At 34.6% G+C, this 22,588-nt stretch overlaps 1 protein-coding gene across 3 annotated transcripts in view; it reads left to right on the top strand.

The window, feature by feature from the left end:
* Positions 1 to 22,588, top strand: part of EML5 (EMAP like 5) — a 110,267-nt gene that overhangs the window by 33,648 nt on the left and 54,031 nt on the right. For all 3 annotated transcript variants that reach the window (XM_054828042.1, XM_054828041.1, XM_054828040.1), the window contains exons 6-16: positions 1,980 to 2,115; positions 3,209 to 3,410; positions 4,489 to 4,626; positions 5,379 to 5,635; positions 7,961 to 8,173; positions 9,414 to 9,581; positions 11,384 to 11,490; positions 11,880 to 11,998; positions 18,616 to 18,802; positions 20,195 to 20,300; positions 21,538 to 21,631. In XM_054828042.1, the coding sequence (XP_054684017.1) occupies positions 1,980 to 2,115; positions 3,209 to 3,410; positions 4,489 to 4,626; positions 5,379 to 5,635; positions 7,961 to 8,173; positions 9,414 to 9,581; positions 11,384 to 11,490; positions 11,880 to 11,998; positions 18,616 to 18,802; positions 20,195 to 20,300; positions 21,538 to 21,631 (1,727 nt within the window). The remainder of the gene's footprint in view (positions 1 to 1,979; positions 2,116 to 3,208; positions 3,411 to 4,488; positions 4,627 to 5,378; positions 5,636 to 7,960; positions 8,174 to 9,413; positions 9,582 to 11,383; positions 11,491 to 11,879; positions 11,999 to 18,615; positions 18,803 to 20,194; positions 20,301 to 21,537; positions 21,632 to 22,588) is intronic.

Genomic DNA, 22,588 nt, shown 5'->3' with positions numbered 1-22,588 from the left:
AAAACAGATTAATCCTGGATCCACTTGATCTTCTCTTCAGAACATTCAGCCAGCTTCCCACATTGCCAAATGTCTGATTCTTTTTTTAATACTGACTAATTAAATCATGGATTTCGGAAGGAGTTAATTAGAGAAAAGAGAGTAATTCTGTTATCAAGGTTGCATTCCAAAAAGAGCTTTAAAAGATTTCAATATGCCAGAACTTGGGCAGAATTCAGTACAAAATGAGCCAAAATTCCTCTAGCCTTTTATTTGCTCAATGATGCTAAAAGGTTAATGCAGTCACAGACACACACACACATAGAGAAACAAACACAGTTTGGGTTGTATTTTCAAAAATCTCTAGGCCCCTAAAGAAACAGAAAGAGGATTTTCAGGACAGTAGAGATAATGGGAGTTAGCCATCTAATCTGCTTATGACTTAAAAATTCCACTACATTTCCATTTAAGCACGTACTACTCCTGAAAATATGGCTTCTCTTAAAAGTCTGTATCCTGCGGATGGACATGACACGTCAAAAATTTCGAGTTCTGTCACCCTAGTCTTTCAGTTTTGATTGCCGTGTGTCATTCTAGTAACAATCCGCCCTTTTTTTTTGTCAAAGCTGAGAGATTTCTTTTTTCTCACCTTGAAAAATTATATCCTTGTTACCTGAAGCAAACACAGTCTGTATTTCATTGTCATTAGTCCATTATGATATTTTCCTTAGTTATAATTTAAGAAGAAAACCCAATTTGATAGGAGAGACTAGTCATGAGTACCTGGGAATTCTCACAAGCCACAACACCGGATGCTAATTTGTTCTGTAAGTGTACAGCTTCATTTTCCCCCAAAGCCAATCTCTCCTTTGCAAATTGTTTTCACTTTTGGGATTAACATCCTTCATAGCTGTAAAATCCAGACCCCCAATCAAAGAAACTATAGGAACTTTACATTTACTCCTTTACAAAATTGAAATTTCAGAACAATATTGTAGAAGATATATGTCTGTTATTGGCTGTTCTACCTTCTTTTGGACAGGATTTAGAGAGACAGATTTTCCCTTCTATCGTTTTTAATCCTCTCCTGTTTTCTTTTGTCATAGCGGAATATTAAATATTTTCAATAAATATAGAATTTTTTTTAACATCTCATAGGCTTATTAGCCAAAGTTACCCTTTCAGTAGCTTTGCTTACTGAAATGCGTGAGCTACTTCTAAAAATAAGACTAGTGAATTGTGTAGGTACTCTAAAAAAAAAAAGTGTGTATGCTATTTAGATAATGTATCACATTTACATCAAATGTAGTGGCTATGTGGATACAGTATCTTTATTTTAATAATAGATATATCATCTTTTCCTCTTTGTTATCCTGAAGAAAACATGTATCAAGTGAGTTAAAGAAAATGTATTAGGTTTTATTTCCTGATGTCCACCTTATAAATGAGAGCTTATATTATGTATTTTTAAATGGTATAAAGTGATCACTGTTTTTCTTATATTTTGCTTCTGAACTTAAATTTTAAATCAATCTTCCTTGGCTTAAAATGTAAAAAAATCCCAGATGTTTTTTGCCTGGTCACATAGAAGCTGAGAAATAGCAACAAAGGCCCTAACAGAGATCAGTGGAAATCTTCCTGCTGACATTTGTGAGAGTTGGAGCAGGCCCTAAGGCAAGAGGGTATGAAACTAAACTCTAGGGATAAGAAGCAGCATCACTATGATCGTCATTGTCAGGATGAAAGCAGTATTGCAACAATTCTCTTGTCTTACTGTTTGTCACTGAATGTGAATTCTGCACGTTTTGAGTTTGTCTGCATTTCTGACTCATTTAATATTTAAAGCGTGTATTAGTTGCATATGTTTATGCTATTTTCAACAGTGTAACAGGTAGGAAGACAGGAAGACAATCAATGCCAGCGTGGACAAGAATTCCGCTTTCCATATTGATATCTCTAATTGGTGTATATTGTTAAAAATAACTTTTTTCTGTCTTTAGGCAGGAATTTTCAGCATGAATGCATGTGAAGAGGGGTTTGCCACTGGTGGCAGGGATGGCTGTGTTCGCTTGTGGGACTTAAATTTCAAACCAATTACTGTGATTGATCTCAGGGAAACAGATCAAGGATATAAAGGTAAAAAGAAGTTTGTCACTTTTGATATACTAATAAGGTAGGAGATTTACTAGTTAAAAATATTTTTCAGAAAAACATAAGCTCATACCATTACAATATTCCTTTCTCTCATCTGATAGATATAATTTTGTCTCTCAGATTAATCCAGAGTAGTTTTTCAAAGATCATTCTTGAGCTACTCTCCACAAAAGTCAGTGTTTAGGCAAAGTGAATTAAACTAGGCATTGCTTCCATCTGGTTCTCAACACCTGAAATTGGCAAAATTGAGTTGCATTATCAGAATGTAATAAATACAGTGTGTTTTAAAAGGTGCACATTCCTAAAATTGGGCACCTAAGACTGGGTTCTTAGTGTACAACTGTCCTAACTTCCATTTTATTTTCCTAACCTTATGTACAAACAAGTGCAGCCTGTGAGCGCTCACCTCTACTGTAAGCCTGGAAACTAATTCATTTGTTAGAAATGCATGTTAAATTCCATCATAAACCCTTTTCATCTCTTTATATGTTGTTTCAGTTTGATTTATTTTTATATTCTTTTTAGTGGGAAAAATAATTCCAGATATTATTAAGATGTTACAAAGTTTTACTTTACAGGGAGCGTCTCAGAAACAAGCTGGAGAGAATTGGGCTTTTTGACTGTCTTACGTATAATGCATGTTCCACTGACACTTCTGTCACATAATTTAGGTTCATGTAGCTAGTGCTAAGGTCCATGGTTTGATCAGAAATTGTAATTTGTATTCTCTGCTACCTTTGCTGAAATTTAAAGACATTAAATGCATAATTTCAGATGCAAATGCCAGTATATCTTTCTCTGTCAGAGATCTTGTAGTACAAGAATTGGCTGTGTCCTTTATTAAAATAAGGCTCACATTTTATTTTAGAATTTTTGTAATACTAAGCTTGAAAAGTTAATGCTCCAAGGGCAGTATGTGTTATATGGAATAGATAAAAGGAGTAACTGGAGTAACAAGGGAAAGTCTATGAATGCTTCTTGACATTTTCTTGCTTTTTATGTTTTGTCATGTGCCATGCTACCTTTGTTTCACAAATTCAGGGGATGTATGTCTCAGCAACAATCTCTTCTACAGGTCTGTCTGTAAGAAGTGTTTGCTGGAGAGGAGACCATATACTCGTCGGGACACAAGACAGTGAAATTTTTGAAATTGTGGTACATGAGCGTAATAAGCCTTTCCTGATAATGCAGGGGCACTGTGAAGGAGAGCTGTGGGCTTTGGCTGTCCATCCTACAAAACCGCTAGCAATGACTGGAAGTGATGATCGATCAGTCAGGTTAAATCTTGTTTGTTTGTTTAACTGCATACAGTCTTATACAAACAGCTCATTTTGTACATAATCTGAAATGTATACATTTAAAAGGTATTAAAATGTGGCATTGAAGTGCTTCTGAAACAGTTAAGTTACACATGAAATTAGTGTTCTCCAGTAATAAAATATAGTGGAAACGTGTATTGCAGAAAAATGAAATGTACAAAATTGAAACAAGTTTCATTTAGGCTAACATCAAGCACTCATACACAAGTATCCTGAAAGTGTTTCCTTTTCAGCAGTTATGCTAGGCGTTCACAGGTTACAATGAAAAATTTACAATTTTTACTCTTATTCACTTTTTCACATAATGCAAATTAACTTTTAGCTTGGGAGCTTCATCAACCTTAATGCATATGTAGTAAATAGAATCTATATTCTGAGAAAACCCAGTAAATTACTCTCTTTTACAAGTTCATCTTCTTTTTTTTTTTTGTCAAAAGCACCTTTTCTCTTCTTAGAAATTAAATGTGTTGGCATTTTTGTTAAATGTCTTAAGCATAACGTGGTTAAGCAAAATACTAGTTGAATTATGAATATTGAAATAATGCTCTAGAATTCCAGATATATCTTATAAATGATAGATGATGCAATGTATCTTGTAGTAAAAACTTACATGTTATAATATTATCTAATTATATGTAAGGAGTTATGAATAATGACTTGTTAATAGGAAAGGATATGTTTACTGAGTGAAGTCTTTAATTGTTTAATGTTGTTCTTGGCTAAAATGATTATCAAAATAGTGGAATTTTCACAGAGTGGTCTAAAAGTATGTTGTCATATGTTGTCATTCTTTTTATATTCAGAAAATCAAAATTAATCTGCCCCTTTCTCATTAGATATTTTCTCGCTATTTTAAATGTAAGAATATTTTTTGCTGTATGCAAAATTCACACTTCGGTCTTAGATTTCCTTGTGGAAAATTATTTTAAAATAGGACACTACTATGTCCAGTGTTCTACAGAGATTGCAGGCTTCATGCTATCCATGATACAGCTATAAACCACTCCTTACATTTGTAATTATTACTTTATTTTAGAATTTGGAGTTTAATAGACCATGCTCTGATTGCCCGGTGCAATATGGAGGAACCCATTCGCTGTGCTGCAGTTAGTACTGATGGCATCCATCTCGCTCTTGGAATGAAGGATGGCTCTTTCACTGTGCTTCGAGTCAGGTATGTTACAAAAATTGAAAATAGATGCGTTATTAGATATGTTATCTAATTGCTTTTATAAATTGTGTGTATGTTGACACTGTAGTGACCATACATGAGATCACTTACATTTCTGGTTTAAATTACTGATTTTTAGGGGGCTCATATTTTTTAAATGTGCGTGCTATGTGTGTTCATGTTGTTCCATAACAACACATTTGAAAAAGTATGCACATCTATTTGCAAAGAATGGCAGTATTCTAGGAAGTATTTTACTATAGGTTTTAGCTTTATTAATTATTCTTGAATTATTAAGAAATAAATTTTCCTTACTTCCTAAATTGTTTACATGTGTTGGAATGCTTCTGCCAGCATAGCACGCACACAAAACCAGTGCTGCCTTGTTGCTGTGGTCCCACAGTTTTAAAGGGAAAATGAGATCTGTGTCTCATGTCAGTGAGTTTTTCTTCCCTGAGTGAATAAAGATCTGGTAATCTATCTGAATAATTTTTTTTGTGGACCCAGCTTGAACAGTTCCTTTTGTTCGCTGTCCTTCAGTCCAATGCAGCACCTTCTTGTACCACTGTTCCCTTCTCTTTTTTTTTTTGGCCATGAAGCCCTGCCCAACTCTAAAAATAGCGGTGTTGTGTTTGCAAATATGATAGTAAAGTTCACTTCATCGTTTCACAATTTTGTCTATTTTTTAAAACTGGGGACTTGACAATATGATAATGCTCTTCTATACTTATGACATGCTTTCTTTCATACTACAGAGATATGACTGAGGTTGTTCATATCAAAGACAGGAAAGAAGCTATTCATGAACTGAAATATTCACCAGATGGGAATTTCCTAGCTGTTGGTTCCAATGACAGCTCTGTGGATATATACGGTGTTGTTCAGCGATACAAGAAAGTTGGGGAATGTATTGGGTCTTTAAGTTTTATCACCCATATGGATTGGTCGTCAGACAGTAAATACTTACAGACCAATGATGGCAATGGGAAGAGACTTTTTTACAGGATGCCAAGTAAGACTCTGAGTTGCCTTTATGATACTTGTTACTTATTACAGAAAGAATATATAGTAGTTTTCTAAAAAGAGCCAAATATAGATCCTGGTTCAAAGCACTGAGTTACAGAGAAGTTTTTTTCTAAGTTCGTATAAATATTTGCTATATTTGAATAAGTACAGCATTTTCTGGCAAAGTTACTCAAATATTTTTATCCTTATATGTTTACTCTTCTTTATAATGCATCTTTTCATGGTACAGATGATGGCTTATAATTTGTTTTATTTCTCAAAACTAAATCTTTGCTCCCACTTCTTTAGAAAAAGAAAAAAATTGTATTCAAATTCAATTTTGCAATAACTTTGTACTTACTGAGGTTGGATATTAAATGGATTATCATTTGCTTGCACTGTATGTTTTTTAAACTGTGTGGGAAAAATCAATTTGTTGTGTCTCAAAATAGTCATCTGGTTTTCTAGAACTATGCTTGCAACAGAACTGAGAAATTTAACTTAAAAGAGCTTTTACAGTGAGAAATTTGTAATAGATAGAAACAATTGGAATGCAAATAAATTTGGAAGTATAATGGGATTAGATAACTGTGGAGAAAATAAGAGTATAAGGATGCCAGAATGTTAGAAATTACTCACTAGAAACAGACGAAATATTGAAGGTGTGATACATATACGATTCAGTCATGCAACCTTCAAAATGAATAAAAATTTCAAAATGAAATTTAGCTGGGCAGATAACATAAGTTCAAATGTGTATTTTTTTGTGACGGGACTGTTAAAGAAAATGAGTATATTACATAATATTAAAATACAGTTTTCAGATTCAAAGTTTGTTACAGCCCCATTATTGTAAATATTTTCAAGACAGCACTGTCTTGAAAACTTGACCGAACTGTCCCATACTCTTGAAACAGTTTTCATCGAGACAATTCCCTCTGCAGAGGACATGTGCACATAGTATGTATATCTTACAGCTTTGAAGTTATATAGGCAGCTTTCAGCCCGGAGTTTCTTGATATATTAGAATGTGGGATTGTGAAAGCTTGTTTATGAAAAAAGTTTTGCAAAGTCAGTGAAGTTAGAGAAATCTTCTAAATAATTTTAAATAATTATCAGAATCCTATCACACTTGAAATTCCACTATAAATGAGTAAGGAACTTACAGTTGCCCAATACAAGATCTGTAGGACTTAGTTGTGGATATACCCAGTATTAGTAGTCATCGTTCACATCGATTGGTGATTGAAAGAGATTACGAGGTAAAACTTGTCAAAGGGTGCAGTTATTTCATCAGAGCTGAAGGATCTTCAAACAGAGCACTTGAGTTCCTTTCCAGTTTTTGGAGGGGTATGTAGTAGTGAAACTTTTCCTTGAGTGTGGGTTTTTGGTGGTTTTTTTTTTCTTAGTCTTCCTTTCTGATTTATTTGCTGTTTTGCTTTATCTCTTCGATATGGCTGGTCTTTACTCTCTTCATTCCAGTCCACTTGTTCTCCCTTGCCTTCACCCTCTGTTGAAACCTTACCTCCTTACAGTACCTGAGCCTGCTCCCCACTAGATTCCATCCCATCCTCTCCTGCTAGCCAGAATCCTATTAACAATAAGAAATCAGGAAAAAACCCAGCCTGTTTGTCTTCAGTTTTGTTACCACTGAAGACTGAGAGGTGAATTGTTGGCGATGTCCTGCTCAGGTTCTGCAGTTGTGCTCTCAATCTGACTCACAACTTTTATGTTTGCTTGTGTTACTCCTGCATTCTGCTTCTGGCCATTCCTGAAGACACAGTATTTATTAAATGGGCCTTCAGTTAGACTCAGTACTTAAGCTCTTATGTGAGACTTTGTGGGATTGGAACAATCTTATTACAGATAGAGCTGGTGTGAAATAATGTGACAAGGATCTAAGCATAAAACTTGTATTTTTAGTAACTTACAGTGGCCAGATCTAAGTGAGTTTTTCAGTTTTTGCTCTACATAATCTAGGTTTCTAGAATAGTTCAGCAACAGAATTTTTCCAAACTTTTTCTTAGAATGGCTACATATATTTTTTATAAACATTTAAAAATAACACAGTCTCAATCAGATATCAAGAAATAATAAAAACTGTAATGTACTGAACCCATGATCTTGGGTGGTCTTGAATTAAGTAGTCTTGAGAAGCCTTCCTACTGATACTGTTGGTCATAATAGAAAATATTAGATCAGGACAGTTTCAGAAGTCAGTTCTTAATTCTCTCACACTTGGGTTTCATTTCTGGAGAATATTAAAAAAATTTACATTATTTAAAATTGCATAAGTGAATATTGAAAAATAGCTTTTTATTTTTGTTCTTAGGTGGAAAAGAAGTAACAAACAAGGAGGAATTAAAAGGTGTTCAGTGGGCATCATGGACCTGTGTTTCTGGCCTTGAAGTTAATGGAATCTGGCCCAAATATTCAGATATAAATGATATAAATTCTGTGGATGCAAATTTTATTGGGCAAGTTATGGTTACAGCTGATGATTATGGAATAGTAAAGCTCTTTCGATACCCATGTCTAAGAAAAGGTAGTACCTTTAAGTTCAATTATAAACATTTATGTTTGAATTTTGCTTATTCAAGAAAAAGGTTTTAGAAAAGTGGGTTTTTGAAAATCATATAAATGTCCAATATTTATTCTTAGAAGTTTAGTTTGAGCTCAAAGGTGGAAAACAATAATAGGCTGGTATATTGACAACTGTAATAGTAACAGTATTTTATTTGCATTTGGAATACAATAGCCCAAAGTTTTATATATATTTAATTTGTAAAATAGTTCTTTTAAAAAAAAAAAATAAAGAGAATTTCCAGAATTTTATGAGATGATACAATATCTACCCTTTTATAAGATATGTATCTTTAAGTATTTCACCTTGGTCTTCAAGTAGTTTTCCTTCCTTCCTCTGGATCTGTGATGGAGATTTGGGCTAGGAAGTAGAAAAATTATTAGAGGCAATAAATAAGTGAACAGCAAATTGGTCCTGTAATCAGAGTATGCCACTGAATGGCACTTCAAGTTTAAAAACTTTGAACACATTTTTCCTCAAAATTTTACTAACAGTAAGGACAAACGTTATGTGAAATTTTTAAAACTGAAGCCTAAAGCAAGGTATATAATTTTCAAGTTTACTGTTCAGGATGGAGTGAACAGAGAAGAGATGTTTATCTTTTTAGATGAGAAAGGCTTCATTTTTTCAGAGCTGTTTGAAGAACTCCGTTCTAGACACCATTCAAGTTAACAAACTGTAACAAATTATCAATAGCAGAGATCTCTGTCTTCAAGCTGGTAACATTATGGTAATCAGAGAAAGCCTGTGAAATGTTCCCTAGCTTTTAAGAAGAATCCTCTTAACTAGAAGGTTTGCCTGGGGACTAGATAAAATCTGTAAGTTTTGAAAGAGGAAACAAGAAGTTGCACTGTTGCATCATTGCAGTTTGCAGCATTGCATGTTTAATGCTGGCTTCAACCGCATGATCTTCATGATGGATCTTAGTATATGTCTTCAAGCAATGTGTGCTTAAAGAAATTTATTTATTTTTTTTAAATGGACGATATTCCTCCATAGTTTTTTCAGCTTTTTTTGTAAAAGGTGATATTTATTAAAAAAACATTTCATTTCAATCTTTCCATTTTTATTTTTAAAGTGATAAGGCTTTTATCAGTAATTAAACTATTACTTTTATAAGAGTTCCTCGATAGGTTTTCCTAAGGTGCTTCTGAAACATTTATTCCACATATATTCAAAGAGATTTTTATTCTTGTTCTAGGAGCAAAGTTTAAAAAATATCTTGGTCATTCTGCTCATGTGACAAATGTCAGATGGTCACATGATCACCAGTGGGTTGTTTCCATTGGGGGAGCTGATCATTCTGTCTTTCAGTGGAAATTTGTCCCTGACCGGAAGTTGAAGGATTCTCTTCATATAGCACCCCAAGGTAAGTAATTTATTTTAAAAAAAAAAAAAAAAGGGTGCGAGGAGGGGAGGCTAAAAGTGACGTAAAATTCTTTGGTGCAAGTATAGAAATAAATATTCAAAATTGTCAGTCTGCACAAAATTGTTGTTCTTCAAACTTCATAGCTGCCTGAAGTACCTGATAGTGTTGCCTAATGCTTGCCCGTACCCTGTATGCTCAGTCTAGCAAGATTGTGGGGGAAAAAAAAAAATCACCACTGTGTTAAAAGGAAAATTTAAAAGTTTGGATCATAGATAGGAATTTATGAATTCTGTACATACCCTCTTTTACTAAATTCTCAACAACTGGATGCCCAGATGTCATTGGAAAAAAAAGACGTATATTTAGACGAAAATTTAAGCATCGTAATTGATTTTTTTAAATTATTTTTTTAAAGCAGACTATAGGTGTTTAATATTTGTTTCCACCAGTGACTAATACAGCAATTATTCTCACGACTGAGTTTCCCAAAAATCAAACAATTAACTAAATGCCTCACTTGGAAATTCCTGAAGGAATTTAGAGAGTCCTTTGGGGAAATATGTATATAGAGTTACAATGAAATAGGCTGTTTCACCCTTTAATTGCTCAGATCAAATTAAGATGTATCAGTGCGGACCCAGCGAATAGGTACATGAATGCTGATTCAGTGCTGGCCTTGTCAGTGCCAAATGCGGAAAGAAGCAACAGTTCTCTTCATCTCCTTGACGAAGCCTCCAGAAAGCCTTTAACTGGTTTGATCTTTCATGATATGAATTAATTTTCAACAACTTATTTCCCATGACCCAAATTTCTCATTAGCTACTGCTTCCTAAGATAAAATTTCTATATATTAAGTGTTGTTTAGATTCCTTGTTCCTGGATGTATAACCTTACTTCTAGCTATCTAACAGCATGTGCGACATTCATCTGTTTTGTCACGCTATTGGCAATTGTCCTGTCAATGGATTTTCTAACTCCATAATCTGCTACCTTTATCAATATCAGTATTGTTTTTCTCTAGATCACTGATAAAAATGTTAAGGAGTATAGCTCCAAAGATTGCTCTTTGTTGATGTTTCTAGAAACATTTCTTACTGAGTGGTGATTCTCTTTGCAGTTACATTTTGAGATCTTTTAAAATCCACTTGTTTTCTGGACTGATTTTGTGTCTGGTTTCTTAATCAAAAAATGTGCAACATTCAGTCAAAAGTTGCAGAAAGATCAGCCAGGACATTCTTTTCAGTTTCTGTTGGAATGAAACTCTGTGCTACAACATTGTCTGGCTTTCCCCAGGTGTAAACCAGAAAAATTAAATGACTACTCTTTTCTCCACAGTCACCAAAAACTTTACCACTTCCTTCCCATATATAATTTTTCTTTTTTCTTTCCTTAATCTACCTGAAGAATTGCTGCTTACCTCAATGGCTCACTTAACCATAAGTTTCTCTTTGGAGCTCTTCACTTCTCTTGTTAGTTTTCTGCAAGTCTTACTTTCTGCTTTATACTCATTACTTCATTCTCTTCTTTCTTCCTTTTCTCCGAACATTAATGTTCATGAAATTATTTTAATGAATGAAAACTAACTTGCTCCCAAAACCAAAAAAATGATCATACTTACAAGTTGGCTTATTTCTACTGTATCAGCAGAACTGAGCCTGTGAGCCTGTCAATTATTAGCAGTTTATATCGTAGTTAATATCAGCATTGATTATCAAATCAGAAACATTAAGTAGTTACTTAAAATACTTCCTGGTTTGTAACTTGGGTTGCTTCATTTTCTTTTTCTGTTTTCTTGATGGCAGAGAGTCTAGTTGATTCTAATAGTGATGAATCAGATTCAGATCAGTCTGATGTTCCAGAGCTGGACTCTGAAATTGAACAGGAGACACAGATCACCTATCGTCGACAGGTAAAAATTTTAGTTTTAATGGCAGTTGGAATGCTTCCCAGGGTTTAAGTTGGTCTTTTTTGAAGACCTGTTGAAATCTGAAAACTGGGGAGACTGAGAGCTGAGCAGGAACTGACCAAAACCTTTAGAATTGTTATTATGTCATGCATGCAAAATATTAAGATACAATAGGAAAAAAAAAAGTGATTACAGGTATTCCCAGAATGTTCTATTGGAGTTTTGGTTGTAATTAAAAAACAGGTTACACTATACAATAAACAGCTACAGTTATTGGAGATTTTTTCAATGATGACAGTATAACATTTTTGTGGGTGATAACTGTGGCTGAATTCTCAGAAACATGCTTTTCTTATGAATCTCTTAACTTAGAAGTGTGCTCTTTCTTAAAGGTTTACAAAGAAGATCTACCTCAACTTAAAGAGCAATGCAAAGAAAAAAGAAAAAGTGCAGCTTCTAAGAGACGAGAACGAGCTCCAGGGAACAGTATAAGATTACATTTTGTTCATGGGTATGAAAACTAGGATTCTTTAAAATATACAAGCAGAGTGTGTTTTGTAGATTGTTGCTTACAGTTTAATAATCTGATAAAAGAATTTTAGGTCAGTAATTTGTGATTTACTGTTTTTATTTATTTCTGTAAAAATAAATTTACACTAAATTAATTGAAAGCTTTAATGCCAAGCTAGACTAATTCTGAACATGAATTGCGAAGTGAATTTGCACTGAAACCTTAGCTGATTCTCATTATTTGAATAGAGGTGACTAAATATAATATTTGGTTATCACCCATATTTTTCAGTATCTGGAAAGTAATAGTTCTCTTTGGTGTATTATTTTGGAAGCTACAACAGAAACTTGGTATAGTTGAAGATGAGTGGGTTCTGTACTAAGTGGTGTTTCCATCAGTGTTTTATAAAAAAAAAAATACAAACTGTTTGTACCTAATCTGAAACAATTTACATGATCCTCTGTAAGTTTAGGAATCAAATTTAATTCTTAATAGGTCCTGTAAGTGTGTTAAAATTCAGTTTCATTCTCTTTTTGGTCTTAATTTGAGTAACAAAATAACTCAGATGCATCTGAAATCTTATGATTTCATCTTTAGGATTGGTAGTCTCACATAACTCTTCATAAGTGAAGACTTTTTCATCAGGACAAAGATGTGATGTTTTAAAGCAAACTGGCAGTAGATGTTACTACATTAGAAAAACAATCCAAAATATAAATTCCCTTGATACAAAGAAAAAACAAAGCCTTTATTAAATTAATTGGAAATCAGGTAATATTGTGTTTTCCTTTCAAAAGCTACCTCTTTGCAGGAATAGAACTTCCTTTTAGAGATAACTAAATACACAGCTAAGTTACTGATACTGTCTATCCTTATAATGACACAAACAATTTTAGAAGGGCTCCACATGGAATGCTTAATAAATTAACTGGCTAAGAATAGTTAATCATTCAACTTGGCAATTTTGTCTCTAGAAGACATGGAGTCTGAGGAATAGCTTTGGAAATAATGACAACTGGGAAGCTTGGTTGTTTTTTTTATTTCTATTTTTGACACTCCAGAATTCTCCGTTGAAGATTTTTATATCTGTGTAGAAAATGCATTAAGATGGGTAGCTGTATATAGTCTTTAAAACTTGGTCTAAGAATCAAACCAAATGATCCTGAAGAAGATGTAGCACAAGCAAGGGCCCTGGATCTTTGGGATTATTGTTATTTCCTTCACAACAGAAGTGAAGCTTGACCAGAATATCCAGGAATGACCAGAAGTAGAATGTCCAGTTGAGTTCTGTCTGGTTACCCAGTGGGCATCAAGGAAACTAATGAAGAATCCATGCTGAACAACAGATTTTTCTCAATGTCCAGGCTGTTAACTTTAAAGTGACCCACATCCAAGTGAGTAATAGGCATATTCTCTGATTCAGGAAGTCTGCTTTGCTTCATCTTTCTTTAGCTGCAATGGAAATGTCTTGGATGTTCCTTGAAAGTGTAAAAAGTGGTGCTTTTTTGAACTAGGGGAATAGGAAGCTCTTTTTCCTTTCTTTGTTTTTGAGCACGTTGGTTTTGTGGTTTGAATTTGTCAACTGCCTTGAAAGATGAACTTTTAAAAAGCTCTTCATATCCTGTAAGAACTCTTTTAAATCTCTGTTTACTTCCTGTTTTGGAAGGGGATAACAACAATAATACTGAGTATATGAACCAGCCACTGACTAATACAAATGAAAAAGCAACTTCTATTAACAAATTAATCTTCAAGTACATCTTTCTCTAAGAGATCTGATACAGTCATTATCAGAAACATGTTATTAAAGTGGTGTACTAGTTTGGCCTCTTTTTGACTATTCCTGCATTTTCTTTCTGCCATATCTTTGACAGTGGTGGTGGTTCAGAAACATAAAAAGGATACATCTTTTAAGATATTTCTTGGACTCAATGCTTATAATACTTTCTTTTTGCTGGCAGGGAATAAGGATGCAAATATACTTATGTCCTGTATTCTCTCAAAGCTATACGGCTAGTCTCACAAGAATGATTTTTTTATTTTATTTTATTTTGGTTTTGGGTTTGGTTTTTTTAATATTCAAAGGATTTAAGCAAAATCTAGTTTGACTTCCAGGATATTCATTGAACTGACCTTATCCAAAGATGAAATTTAGTTACAGTTTCAAGATGACATGGGATTTCTCATGCTTTTAAATGAGACTCTTATGACACCTTGCATGGATTCCTACCAGAGGGCTACAAATACCTACAAATAGCATCTGAAGGGAGTAGACTATGAGTGAGTCCTGTTGAGAAAGCACTATTGCTGTGTGAAACTATTGAAAAAAAGAAAAAAAAAAAACCCAAAGAACTCTACCTTTGTGCTAAAGACTCTGATGTCAATCATGTTTATTTTGATATTTGGTTCTTCTGGAGATTTTGGGGGAGGGTTGCACTACATTTGGAAATTTCCTATACATACTTTGAAGAGTAACATACAAATTTCGAAACACTCACAGATTCAGACAAACTATGGCCATTGACTCCTTTCCCAGAGCAGACACTACTTGTAATTTTGCCACTTTGTTGGCTATAGATGTGTAACTTGCAACCGTGGGTAGGATCCAGCTTCAGGTTAAAGAATTTACAATTGTGTGCCTAAAAGTAGGTGGTTTTATGTGTGTATCTAAACTTCCGTCACAGTCAATGGAGATCCAGTTGGTAGTCAGTGGACCATAAGGAATGATTTGGCTTGAGTAAAATTAAATGCTGGCTGGTTAGTCAGCTGAGTAGCCCTGCAGGTTCCATTGACTGTATGGAGTAGAACACTGTTGATTAAAATATAGGTATTAATGTATCTAACACACATGTGAACACCTACGTTTACATGTCTTAATCTCAAACTGAATCCAGTTCCTGCTCTTCGTGACCTTGGTAATGGCAAATTTTTTTTCTTGCATAGTGTTGAGGTAGCTATGTTTTCTTCTGAAAGTTACTGTCATATTAATTTGAATCAGTACTGGATTGATGGTTTGATTAGCTGTTGCTGAAGACCACTTGAAAACATCAGCTACTGCAGAATGCAGTGTCATGTTTATCGTGCCTTTTTATATATTACCCAGAAACTGTGATGCAGAGCTTGCTTTCGTTATTATTTAGTTTCTAGTTGCTAATCAAGATGCCTTATAAATTGTGTGGTTTGTTTTCTGCATGTGAAGAAATTGTTTCTCTTCATGCTTTTTCTGAGATTAGCTAATAATCTCAGTTCTAAATTTGCTTAATACTACAGAGATATAAGTATTTTGGAACTGTGTAGCATATTCTCAGGGAATGATCTTCTACACTGAAACAAGTTTCTTTTCATTTCTGCTTGGACTGTCTGAGCCCATCACTTGATCCTTCTGGTGAAAATTTCCTATATAGTCAGGGAGTTAATAAATTGGCAAATGGGAAAGACCAGCTGTGTTTATCTGGGTTACAAAATGTCTTTCATTGCACTCCTTAATACTTTGGGAAAATATGTTTTATTTTAATTGCAAACAACTGGTTGTACACTTTTTTAAAATAACTGGAGGAAGTGAACTAAAATCCAATCTTCTAATCATAAAAAGTTATAGATATGAGTAATGAGAACTATTTTCCTGAATCCTAGATACATTTTGGATGTTTTGGGTAGTCCTGTGATATATGGCGTTAATGTACTCAGTTTCACTGTGCTTAGGGTATATAAGCAATTGTCAAGAGCTGGGAAAATTCTGAATTTCTGGGTTGCAGGTAGAAGGATCTGGGTCCCTTTTGCTGTATTAATGCTTTTCACTTTTATAGGTGACTACTAAGCTTGTAAGAAATTGCTCAATGTCCAGTATTTCTAAAGCATTATTTCTTTCAGCATAGGTATCTTCATAGCTGCTTTTTAAAATATTGTCATTTAGGGTGCATAGTCAATATTTCTTTTATTATTCTGTGCTTGCAAAGGAAATCCAATATTTTTAACAGAGCACAGTGCAGAGTGAAGCACAGGAAAATGATGTCTGAGCAACGATAGGTCCAGATATCTTCTTTGGCACTGCGCCTGCCTTTATAATCCCTGCCCCTCGCTGAATGTTGTCATGTCGTTAAACTGTCGATGTTGCATACTGTGATAGGTTATTTTTCTTTTCTTTACTGTAGGTAACAGTAGTGGCTGGACATCAAAGAAGGGTGCGGCCAGGCAGGGCAAGCAGGCAGCACTTTGGGTCAGGCAGAAATCAGCTTCAAAACATCTGCTCATGTTGCTGCTGGGGGAAGCTGTTAGTGAAGGATAAGGGTGTAGGGAGTGAAGCGTGACTGAAGAGTCTGCACCTGTATTGTGAGTCTAAATTGTTGGTCACTTTGAAAAGAGCAGGGAGCAGATGTGTAGCTGAGCCTCAGACCTAATGGAAAGAGAGATTTTTCTAGAGACCTTGAAAGGACAGTAACTCAGGAGACACAGAAAAGTTGCTGGACTGGAACCAAACCTGAAGTTAAGAACCTGCCTGTGAGTACCAATCTAAACAGTGGATTGGAGGGAGACTTATTGAAAAGCTTTTATTTCTATGCTGTCACAATTTTTGCTGGTTTAAGAAGTTCACTTTGCTCGTTCATAATCTAATGAGACCCAGCTTTGGACTTCATAGTATCGCAGACAGTACAAAACTGGGAGGAGTGGCTGGTACACTAGACGGCTGTGCTGCCATCGAGAGGGACCTGGACAGGCTAGAGAACTGGGCCAGGAGGAATCTCGTGAACTTCAGAAAGGGGAAATGCAGCGTTCTGCATCTGGGGAGGAATGGACCTGGACCATCTGCTGGTCTGTTTAAAAACTTTGTGAGATGATTTTAGCAATTTTTCTCTAATCACGTATGATCTAACATAAGTACCATTGCGTGTAGTGTAGATGAGCCCAAAGAAATACAGCGTGTTCAAACCTGCTTCAGGTATGTGCTGTGGTGGTTTCCAGTAATGCATAGGTCTAGTATTTGTGAACATGGACCCATGGCTGGAGTTTTCAGAATAGTATTCATTAAACTGAAGTTGGTCAACTGCCTTAAAGTTTCTTTACTTGACCAGTGCATATGGTTGCACTGTGTATGCAAGGAAAGCTAGATATAATTTTATGAAATATTTTTTTCCACCTGGACTGCATAATTTCTGTGTTACTTAAACCTTTTAAGTGTCTCATATGCAGTAATTGTCTTAATGCTATTCCATTCATTTTGTGTATGACACTTAGTGTTATGTGTACAGATGCATCTTTGTCTTACTTTATAATTGAAAGACCTGCACTGTTGCAAAAAGATCCTGCATTTGTTTTCTTCTTAAAAATAATGTAATTTGTTCTGATGATACAGGCTTTTAATTAAGCAAAGAAATTAATATAATGAGAAGTGTAACATAGACATTAGAGATTTCTGTTAGTTTGCAGTTGCTGATGGGGAAAGTTTAGTTGTTTTGTTTGCCAGGAATGACTTGCTGATCATCTTCAGGGCTTTTTTTCAGCTAGTTCAGTTAGAAGTTGGGTGCAAAACCACTTACGTAGAACCTTATGATCCCTAAATAAAGAGAATTCATGGCCCATTCATACACACTCAAGTGTCATTTACTTCCTATAAATTCAACTATATCTTTAGAAATGTAAACAGGTTTTGCCTGCATCTTTGTAAAATAATTAAAAAGTTGATTTAGCTAAGATCTGTGAGAACAGAAGAAGGAACAGAAAGAGCTTAGCTAGGGAATTAATAGCATAGAAACAGGATGTGTCAGGAGTATATGGAGTATTGCTTATATCAGAAGAAAGGAAGGAATGAATTTAAGTTATGCATTTTTAAATGTTACCTCCCTTGACTGCCAAGGATAGCATTATTAAAAACACTAATATAAAACTTGCTTGCTTTTTCAATGTTTTTTAGGTTTCCAAGCCTCTTAAATTACTTCTGAAAGTAGAACCCTAGCCTCTTTTAAAATGCCAACTTTGGTTTTTATGGGGTGCTGAATCTTAATCACACCTAGGAAGAAATGTATATACTGTGACAGCGCATACAAACCTCAGTTGGGAATTGGCCTACTCGTGCCAGTTGCTCCATCAGTACAGCAAGGAGACAGGTTTTCCTTCAGAAAAGAAATTGATCTGGAAGAACATTTGGATGTTTATTTTCTGTTAGCAATTTTCCAGAAATTTTCAGTTTTATGATACCCGTGTTGTCCACATTCTTGTGGAAACATTTGATGCCTGATTTTTGAACAGTAAGAGAAAGAAAATGTCCAATGTATTAGTTTTGGCTATTTTATTTAATTACATGTTGCATGCCCAAATTCTCCATGTAGTCTGGAAAAATTACTAGCTATTACTTCCTCTTCTAAACTAGTTGTGGAGAGTAACTATTAAATAGTAGCCACTTTCAAACTAATGCTAGAAGTACTGATGCCTGAATAGTAAATGCAGTTGATAAATTGGTGTTCCTTTGAGAAGATACGTTAAGAATCTTAAAACACCAAGACAGTAATTGGTAAGTCATCTGAGTTGTCACATGTGCAAAATGCATCTTGCATAATTTTATCTCAAAGTTTCAGTATATCTGGTTATGACCTTGATTAACAAACTTTTTTTTCTTTAATTAGTTACAGAGGTTACGACTGTCGAAGCAATTTATTTTATACTCAGACGGGTGAAATTGTATACCATGTTGCAGCAGTGGGAGTGGTGTACAATCGACAGCAGAACACCCAACGCTTTTATCTAGGTCATGATGATGACATTCTTTGCCTTGCTATTCATCCCTTAAAGGACTATGTGGCAACAGGCCAGGTAGGATGTATGTTTATCTGCAATAACAATCTGAAGTTGTTACTCCTGAATTTAGAAAAGACTACTTTGGAGGAAAGAAGTGCAGTCTACATTTATTCTGGTGAAGGACTGTATTTCTGTTGCAGATGGAATCATGTTAAAAAAACTGCAACATAAGTGGTTTTTTCCAGTTCTTTATATTAATTCTGATAAGTCTTTATTTAAGAAGAGATTCATATTTTATATGCAGCATTATGTTGCTTCTTCATGATAATAAGTGGAGGAAATGTGCAATTAAATTATTTTTTTTTTTTTTAGTATCTTAGTTGTAAAGTTAGCTATGTTATTATTACATTCAGGTATTATTACATAACATGGTTAGCAGTTATTAGTCTGGCATTTCAGTTTCATGCATTGTGTTTTTGGTTATCACCTACAGCCAAAGTATTTACTGTTTGTACATGCAACACAGATATGTCTATTGCTAAAGTATTTATAATAGTCCATATTATCTTTTGCCAGACAGTAATTTTAGGTAAATTTTTTTCACTCGTGTTTTCTGACAAACATATCGTCCTATAAATGTTCATACACCAGGTCTTGAAGGTTTGATTTGATGTTTCAGGGTGGTGTTGGTGGTGTTGTTTTTATTATTACTACTATATAATAAATTGGAGAACATGTGAACAGAGATTTTTTTTTTTAATAGAAATAAACCAGAAATAGAGTCTAGTTTTCTTGAGTCCTACCCCTGGTCTTAAATGCAGGAGAGTGTTCTTCTGGTTTTGCAGCCCTTTTTTGGGTGCTGAGGTGCAAAATCTTCAGAATAGCAAATAAACTTGTAAATATTGACTAATAATGCTTGTACATAGTTGAAAAGAATAAGCTATTTTCCATTTCTTACCAAGTTCTAGTTACCTGCATTAGTGTTATTCTAGTGGAGATTACTCCACAGGTATTAGCGCATTACAATCTGACTTGTAGGCACTTGTAGTGACACCAGAAAGCAACAGAAGTCACCTTGATTTCTCAAACATAGAATAGCTTACATATACTAGCAATAAAAATACCCTTTTATTTTTAGATGGGGAATGATTGATAGAGAATTGATGCCACAGTGCAATCAATTAAGGGCTTTGCCCTGCTCCCCCCTCTCCCCCCGCAAGAACTCTAGTAATTGTGATTACTGTGACTAAGTTCTTTGGAGAGAAGAAAGAGACAGCTGGGGAGTGGTATTGGTAAAGCAGGAGGAGGAGGAATATACTGCTGGCCAGACAGAACTAATACGAGGAAAATTTTATCATTGTAAAATTTTTCAAATACTTTTTAAAGTATTTGTCAATATTATACTTTTAAACAACTGTGTGAAATAACTGAGGGGAAAAAAAAAGTTATAAATATGTATACTTTCAGGTTGGCCGAGATTCCTCAATACACATTTGGGATACAGAAACAATAAAACCACTCTCAGTATTAAAGGGCTATCACCAGTACGGTGTTTGTGCTGTTGATTTTTCAGGTAATAAGTATTTATTTATTTATTTACAATTCTTTTCTGTATGAAAATACAGCTAATCAGTTCTAATGAGCAATTGGGAATTCCTTTACACTGAGGATTTTGTATTTAAAATATTCTTCAGTGATCAATGTCAAATGAGAGAGACTGTCTGAAAGTGATCATTTGTTAAAAAGAGCTCCTGTGTAGCCTTGCACATCAGGAAGTGCAAGAAAAGGTTCTGTGCTGTTCAGTAGCTGAGCTGATCACTTCGGAATTTCTTTGGGTTATATGAGGCAGACGCACAGATCTTGAGTGTTGTGTCTGCATTACAACTGTGTAAGCAAATTTTTGAGCAAATTTATTAGGTGTGCACTTTTTTAAAAAAATTAAATCCTGCAAGCCAAGCCAGTTGGGTAGCATAGTGATAAATTCAAAAAATCCTATTATGGAGTTGTTCTGGGCAGAAACCCAGCCCCTCTCTCCACCTTATACTGACATAAGAGACTGTCAGTTAAATCAGTTGAGGTTTTTCCACCCCATACGTTGAAATCCTGTAATAATGTTAGATTTCCTCTTCTCCACTGGCTTCTTTTCATTCTTTAATGTTTTGGTTTTACTAGATAGAATCTCTGACCTCACAGTGGAGATGTGCAATCACAAAGATGTGGGGTCTTTGATGCTTCTTACCTTTTTTTTTGGTTCTCCTTTTTCAAGACGTGAATCTCATTTCCCAAATTCTGGCATGGATGCATAGCAATTTCAAAGATGGATACATGTCAGAAAGTCATTGATCACAAGCACAAATAACTTCTTTCTTGGAGGTTAATATGGGATACATGTCAGAGCTTCTCAAAGACTTCACACTATTACTAAGTTTAAGGATATTTCATTAACTTCATGGTATTGCTTCAATGCTTTCCTGTTTAGAAATGAACAGGGATTTTCAAAGCGAACAGAAAATTCTCACAGTACAACCTGTGATGAAGTTTTTTGTGCAATTATGTCATCAACTAGCTGAACAAAGGATTTGATACAAACACAGAGGGTAATTTAAAGTCCTAAACTCCATCCAACTGGCCATCAAGTTTAAAAGCAAACATCGACAGGCGTGCCTCTAAGCACACGTCATATGATTATTTACCTGTTTGTACATTCTTCTTACAATATTTGTGAAGTTATAGTATTCTTTAATGTGGTTTCTTATTATTGCAACATAATGTTATCTGTCTACTCTCTTAATCATAAATTTCTTTTCTAGCGGATGGAAAACGATTGGCTTCTGTTGGAATAGATGACAATCACACTATTGTACTCTGGGATTGGAAGAAAGGAGAAAAGCTTTCAGCAGTAAGGTAGGAATTTTTATTTTAAAATTTGTACCTAGATTTACTCTCAACTGACAGTAAGCACAATGTATTTATTAAAGAATAACAGTTCTCTAATAAATTAGCAGTTTCTGTCACTTCAGTGATACAGGCGATAACATTTAGCACAGCCTTAAAACGTTCTTTGGAAGAAAAAACTGAAGCTGTGATAGAGTCAGCAAGAATTATTACAGTGACAGCTCAGCTGGTGAAGAAAGAAGACATAGAAGACAAAGTTTATTTACATTTATTTGATGCGTACTGAAGTAATTTCTTTAAAACTTACTTCATGCACTTCTGTTGGCCCTCCCAGAGGTAGTGATGTATGCTCTGCTTTTCAGATCTTTTTCATCCCAGGTCATATCTGTCTTGGGATAGTGGTTTGCAGTTGTTTTCCTCAGTTCCCTTTTCTTCAAGGTTCTTTCATTTTCCTTTCTGAGTCCTGAGCAGCCTGATCTAACTTTGAAGTTAGCTCTGCTTTGAACAGGAAGTTGGACTAAATAACCTCCAAAGGTTAAATATTTTGGAAGTTTCTTTGAAAATCTGTGCAGATTTTCATATATGTTTATTAAATAGATTTTTAATCTACAAGATAGAATCTTATTTCTAACACTGAGGAATGTTTTTGAAACCTTTGATTTTGTTGTTTCTAAGGATCTATTGCTTTAAATAGAGCAGTAATGAGATTGGGTTTTTCCCCACTCTGTCGGGATTCAGTATGTATACTCTAAATATTGATCTAGGTAGGTTTGAAAGGGATTTATTATTCTCTACAGATACAATTTTAAAAGTATCAACTTCCTTTTTATCCATTAAGTTCATTATTGCTCTTCAATGACATTTAATCTCATTTTCTTTTTAAACATGCTTTGAGTTTCTTATCCAATGAGGAATGAAAATCCTGAATAGATGATGTAGATAAAGAGTACTCCCTTCCCAGTTATT

The sequence above is a fragment of the Grus americana genome, chromosome 5 (assembly GCF_028858705.1).
Source record: "Grus americana isolate bGruAme1 chromosome 5, bGruAme1.mat, whole genome shotgun sequence".
NCBI lineage: Eukaryota > Metazoa > Chordata > Aves > Gruiformes > Gruidae > Grus > Grus americana.
The sequence above is the reverse complement of the archived record's forward strand: the minus strand, read 5'-3'. Positions and strand labels throughout refer to the sequence as shown.